The sequence below is a fragment of the Dasypus novemcinctus genome, chromosome 18 (genome assembly GCF_030445035.2).
Source record: "Dasypus novemcinctus isolate mDasNov1 chromosome 18, mDasNov1.1.hap2, whole genome shotgun sequence".
Taxonomy (NCBI): Eukaryota; Metazoa; Chordata; class Mammalia; order Cingulata; family Dasypodidae; genus Dasypus; species Dasypus novemcinctus.
In genome coordinates, this window is record NC_080690.1 from 3,523,599 (window position 1) to 3,529,842 (window position 6,244).

The window sequence follows — 6,244 nt, forward strand, 5'->3', positions numbered from 1 at the left end:
AAGCCTCCCTGGCCCAGCTCAAGCTCTTTTCTGGAAGACTACTAAGTGGGCATTTCGGGAAAGCAAGGGGAAGCAGATGCCGCTCGGCTGTGTGAGCAAATGGGGAATGTTTGTGTGACGCGCTTCTTTGCCCCTGAGTTGGAGATGGCTGGGAATGGAGATGAAGTGGCATCGTTTGTTTCAAGAACTTGTGTGTTTATCTGCCTTTAAAAAAAATCCATTCATTCCAGCAAATGACCTGCCCTCAGTCCTTTGCTCTGCCCCCATCCACCTGGGACAGTGCCTCTGATTTTCCTAGCCAGAGCCAGATTTGTAAAATTAATCAAATGCCTTTTCCGTCGGTATTAAAAGCACAGAGGAGTGCCCCCTCTTTTGTGGCCATCTGCATATGGCTGCACGTATACCCACCTGTATAATAAAAATAATCAAAACAGGTGGGTTTGCAAACACACCTTGTTTTTTTTAAAAATGCGAGAACACAAACACACTGTTGGGAGCTTTGGGCAGAAAAACAACACGGGTTTATTTTAAGGTTAAGTACATCAATTAAGACAAACACAGGTGAAGTTAAGTTTTAAATTTTTTTTTCTTTTAGGAATGCTGAGGCTGGAATCTACTATACAATACCTGATATCACACTTTGTAAATAAAAAGTATCAGATACTTGACTTCTTTATCCACCAACAAAAAAAATAATAAATTATTTTCTTGTTTGGAAAAGACCTACAACTGGGGGGGGGGAAATGATATTGCATAATTGTACAAGGAGAAAAACACATAGGTTTCTTGAATTCAATGTGGCAGTTAGAAATGGTTGGGCAAGATGAAAAATTATCCAGTGAACTCAACTTTAAATATTATATTAATGGCTCTGAACAACAACAACAAAAATAGCCTGATTACAAATCCACACATTTGTACAGCAAGGTTAGCGAAATTAAAAATTTACGCACAGCACATTGTTATGCATCAGAGCCCACACACCCTAGGTGGGTCTCCACCAGAGTCGCTACTGGGTGGCTATGGGATTTGGTCCATAACTTAACTGGAGAAACCCCGAGTCAAGCAGCGCACAGCCATCCTGCTCCCGCCTAGGAGAGGGGCATTTAAAAATCAATATTCATTGCGGTGGGCAGCGTCCCTTCAGAGGGCCCTTCTGGGACCTCAGACACGGGGCGGCGAAGGGAGTTACCTGCTCGCTTCTCAGCGGGCTGAGGGCTCTGGCGCGCTCGCTCTCCGCTCCGGGTCTGAGAAAACGTTGGTGGGCAGGTTTTGTTTCTTTCTGCGTCTCTGCAGCCTTAGCTCTGCAGCTGTAACTGAGCAGGCCGGGGACTGGGCTGCGCCGGGGGGCGTCAGAATTTGGAACAGTCGTAGGAATAGGGGGCTGCGTGGCGGTAGAGCGACGGCGATGACCTGTAGGGCAGCTGACAGCTCGCGTTGCCGCCCCCCTGGTGCTCCCCGAGGGCCGAGTTCTCGATCCCCAGCCGGTGGGAGGTGAACATCTCGCGCACGTTCGGGAAAGTCTGCTGCTGGGCCGCGAACGTGTGGCCGGGGACGGGGTTCAGGTCCCCGCTGTGGCTGAGATACCAGGAGGCCGCCTGGGCCGCGGCGGCCCCGGGCTGCGGCGCCGGCTGCGGCGGGGGAGCCGGCGGGGGCGGCGGCGCCTGCGCGTGGTGGTGGCCGTGGTGCTGCGGGTGGTGGCCCGCGGCCGCCAGCGCGCCCTCCTGGCCGCCGGCGAGGTGGAGGGCGCTCAGGGGCGACGCGGGGCCGTTCGGGTGGTCCGAGAGGGCCTCGTCCAGGGCGGGCGGGCCGCACACGTGCGCGGGCCGCTCGGCGCCCGTGTACAGGCTCATGGCGCGCATGCTGCACTGGTAGCCGCCGCCGCCCGCGGCCTCCAGGCCCTGCGCGCACGGCTGCCCGTAGGCGGCGGGCGGCGCGGCGGCGTAGGGCAGCGCCAGCGGCGGCACCACCAGGCCCGCGCGCCCGGCCGCGGGGCCCAGCTCGGCGGGCGGCGACGTTCGCAGCGTCATGATGCTCTCCACGCTGAAGCCGGGCAGCCCGTTGGGCGCGCCGGCGTGGGGCTCGGGCAGCGAGGCGGCGGGGGAGCCGGCGGGCGTGGAGGCGGCGCTGCGCGGGCTGCCCCGCAGCGCGCCCTCGGGGCTCAGCGTCTCCACCTTGGTGATCACCGGCAGCGCGGGCGACGCGGCCTCGCTCTTGATCACCACCTTCCTGTCGGCCTCCTTGGGGGCATCGGCGAGGGCGGGCCCGGCCGGGGCGCCCTTGGACGCGGCCGGGGGCGGCTCCTTGAGGTGGGCGCGCTCCTCCTTCTCCTTGGGCACGTCTTTCTTCTTGAAGCGCCGCCGGCGCCGCAGGAAGCTGCCGTTCTCGAACATGTTGTAGGAGTCGGGGTCGAGCGTCCAGTAGCTGCCCTTGCCGGGCTTCTTGTCGTCGCGCGGCACCTTGACGAAGCACTCGTTGAGCGACAGGTTGTGGCGGATGCTGTTCTGCCAGCCCTGCTTGTTGTCGCGGTAGAAGGGGAAGCGCTCCATGATGAACTGGTAGATGCCGTTGAGCGTGATCTTCTTCTCGGGCGCGTTCTGGATGGCCATGGTGATGAGCGCGATGTAGCTGTAGGGCGGCTTCACCAGGTCCTTGGGCGCCGCGGGCTGGTGCTGGTGGTAGGGCGCGTAGGGGCGGCCCGTGCCCGCGCCGTACTGCTCGGGGTGCCCGGGGTAGACGCCCACGGGGCTGCCCATGCCGCCGTAGCCGCCCGCCGCGCGGTAGTAGTTCTGCTCGCTCAAGTAGGGCACCACTCCCAGGGCGTTGGGGTCGGGCACGGAGTAGCGCGCCTGCATGCTGCTGGCCGGGCCGGGGGCCGCCGCCTGCGCGCACGCACCGCGGCCGGGGCCGGCGGGCAGGGCCCGCGAGCGCGGGGCGGAGGCGACGAGGGCGGCCGGCGGCGCGGGCCCGGGCGCGGGGGGCGCCGCGGGGCGGAGCGGGGCGCCGGCGTCAGCGGCCCGGGCGCAGCGGCATCCCGAGGGCGCGCCCCGGGGCGCGGCGCCGGCCACTGCTCGCCCGCTCGGCCGCGGCGGGGGCGGCGGGGCGCCGCGCAGGCGGGCGGCCGGAGGCTCCCGGGGCGCCCCGGCCGGCCGCGGCCCCGAGGGTCGGCGAGCCGCTGTCGGAGCGGGGCCCCGCCGAGCCCGGCGCAGGCCGCGTCCCTCCCCGGGGCTGGACGGCTTTCCGCAGGCTCCGGGCCGCCGGCGAGTTTTTACCGTCCTCGGGCCACGCCTCCGCCCGGCACTCTGGGCCAATCCCGGGGCGGCGGCGGGGAGCCGGCGCCAATCGGCGCGAGGGGCGCCGCAATCCTTCGGCTCTAAGACCCGGCCGCGCCGAGCCAGGCTTCCCTGCGGCTCCGGCTGGAGTTACCGCTTATTAAAACTTATTTTAGTATCACGTTTTGTTTAATGGGCCCACGTTGCCCAGATCAAAGACAAAAGCACCGGTCCTGGGCAAAAAGTTTGAAATGTGAAATCGAATCGATTCGTGCAGTCAAATATCTTGCAAGGAGCGTTCCAGGGACTCTCTTGCCCGTGAGTGAGCGATGAGGCGAATAATCACATTTCCTAGTTACCAGGACCCGGGATCCGTGGGTTCAGAGCAGACCTGCTGGAATCGAGGGGAGAGCGTCCCCGCGGTGTAGCCAAGTGGCGGTGGCTAAACGCACGGGCGGGCTCCAGCCGGGCTCAGGGCCGTCGAGAGCGCCCCGCGAAGACCCGAGAGGCCCGTTCCAGGGCCTGGGTCCCCTTCTCCCCACCCCGAGGGTCGGGCCGCGGCGCCTACACGGGAAGGTGGGGCCGGGAGCCGGCAGGACCTGACCCCGCAAGCCTCGCGGGAGGCGGCGGAGGCGCTGACCCACCCGCGTCCTCGGCAGCAGTTTTCGCGGGGCGCGGGGAACACGGGGGTCCACCCCTCTCATCCGCGCGGTTCCCTCCACCGCGTCGACGCCAGCGGCCCGCCGCCTCCAGCCTCGCGGCGCCCTCTCCGCAGCCCCCAGGCCCCGCCGGCGAGCGGGCTCCCCGCGCTCGGCGCCGCACCCCGCGGGCCCCGGCCGCGCCCCCCGCGGGAAGGAGCCCGAGCCGGCTTCGCGCCCCGGCTGCGCCCGAGGACCCCGCGCTGCGCGCAGCGGGCGAGGCGCTCCGCGGGCCCCGCGCGTGGAAGCCGCTGCGGGCCGAGGAGGCCGGCTCCGGCCGCGACACCCGCCCCAGGGCCGAGACCCTACCTCCCACTCCCGGCCAGCCGGCTTTCTGTCTTTTATTCTGTTGGTGGTGGGTTCGTTGGGTTTTGCTAAGGTGAGTCGGGGAGCGGGCTCCGGGGGGGCACCGGGCCAGCGATTCCAACCCACCGGCTCAAGAACCCTCGGCCACCGAAACACTCGGGCGCCGGCTCGGAGGTCCTCGCCCGTCCCATATTCGGCTTTCTCCTTCCCTGCTGGAAGCCCGGGCCGTTTGTTTATTTGTGAACTGATTTATTTATTCCTTCAACACCTCGGCTAATCGGATCCCCTTCGCTCGCTTCCCGTGGAGGAGGGTGGACACTCCTCGAGAAGGGCCAGTGCCGGCCCGAATCCTCCTGGGAGTTGTTTGTCCGGTTGGGTGGGTGGGTGGGTGGGTAGGATTTCAGATAAAATATTTGTATTTCAGGTTTTCTTCTCCCCTCCCAACCCTTCCATCAATTGCTTACTAGAGTCCCCAGCAAAAGGTGTGCGGGGCTCCTGGATGTAGGGAGGTTAGTGGAAGACCAGAAGGGCGCCTTGGCATTCAAGAAAAGAACAAAGGAAGCAATGTGTGCTCATTATCTGTGAATGGTAGCTCCTGATAACTTCACATTAAAAGAGAAAGTACAAACCTGGTATCTCCTTGAACATTCTACTTCTAAAAGGCTCCGCTCTTTTTTTACGGGTGCTGTGAGGTCCTTCTCTAACTCGGTGCCATTTTTAAAAAATTGTCTCTCATTCATTCGATGAGAATGAACGTTCGAGGAGAAACGTTTGCGCTTTCTTTCCCCAAAGTCCCACCACCACCTATTTTTTAAAAAAATAGCTTTAATATTTTCACATCAATCTTTTAAAATGGGGGGGGGGGAGGCTCTGGAAAAAAATAAGTGCTTTTCTCCTGGAATGTAGGATAGGCACCCTGAATTCTTCTCACCTTTTTACTGAAAATGCAAACTATTGATTTAAAAACTCTCCTCCGTCTGTCTTCCTGGAGATATATTATTTACTCTGCTTTTACAAGGTGTTTTTTAAAAAAATAACTATCACAGCACAGGGCAAAAACCAAAATAGCTAGGGACCATGAAAAATAAATTCCAAAATGGCAGTTTCTGCCCAGGTTTGTATTTACCAAACTGTCCAGGTATAAAACTACTGTCATCGGAAAACAAGTAGGTCGAGTTGCCACAAATGTGTATTATTTGCCCCCCACCCCAAGCGGCGGTGGTGGGGAGACATCCTTGTAATCAAGACCTAAAAGGTGACGGAGACATTCTCCTTTGCCTCTGGAATTAGGTTTCTTCTCCACGCAGTAGGACTCCAGGAGAGATGTTTGTTCAGGTTATTAAAACAACGCCTTCCACACCTGGAGTTTGCAAAAACCGTATTTCCTATCTTTTCTTTAACCTCCCAGGGTATTTTGGATTGGGGGCTGCGATTTCCTTGCCCACGCCCCCACCCCCTTCCTGACTTGTTGCCAGTGAGCCGAGAGGGGTCTCGGCTCCCAGAGGGCCCTTGTGTTACTAAAATAATAAGCGATGACAAAGGCAGAAGATGTTCTCGTTTCCGCGCTCGCCACTGTGCATTTCCCGCCTGGGCGCCGCCGCCCCTCCGCCTGGAGGCGGCCCCGGGCGGGCTCGGTGGGTGTTGGCGCCCTCTTGAGGGCATAAGGGGAGCTGCTCTAACGACACCGAGCAGGACCGCGGCCCGTTCTGGTTAAAATGCAGGCACTGACACCTTACGGAGGAACCTTGCCATTGCACAGCAGGAACGGAGCCTTCAAAAAGCTCCTGCCACTGAGTGAGAGGGGAGGTGGGTAAACTGTGCGCAGCACGCCCCTTCATTTAAAAACAAAACAGCCATTTTCCATAGTTTTGCTTCACGTCAAGAACAAGATCTGCTGGGAAACAGAAAAGTTCTTGAAACTGCCTGGGGAGCAAGACATCCCCAAGTCTGCTGAGGTTTTAAGCAAAT

The 6,244-nt window shown here is 60.6% G+C and overlaps 1 protein-coding gene across 1 annotated transcript; it reads right to left on the reverse strand.

Moving 5' to 3' along the window:
- Window positions 1-844: 844 nt before the first annotated feature.
- Window positions 845-2,877, reverse strand: FOXC2 (forkhead box C2). The gene has a single exon (XM_004450230.3). The coding sequence runs from the start codon at window positions 2,853-2,855 to the stop codon at window positions 1,353-1,355; it is 1,503 nt and encodes a 500-aa protein (XP_004450287.3). The 5' UTR covers window positions 2,856-2,877; the 3' UTR covers window positions 845-1,352.
- Window positions 2,878-6,244: the final 3,367 nt, after the last annotated feature.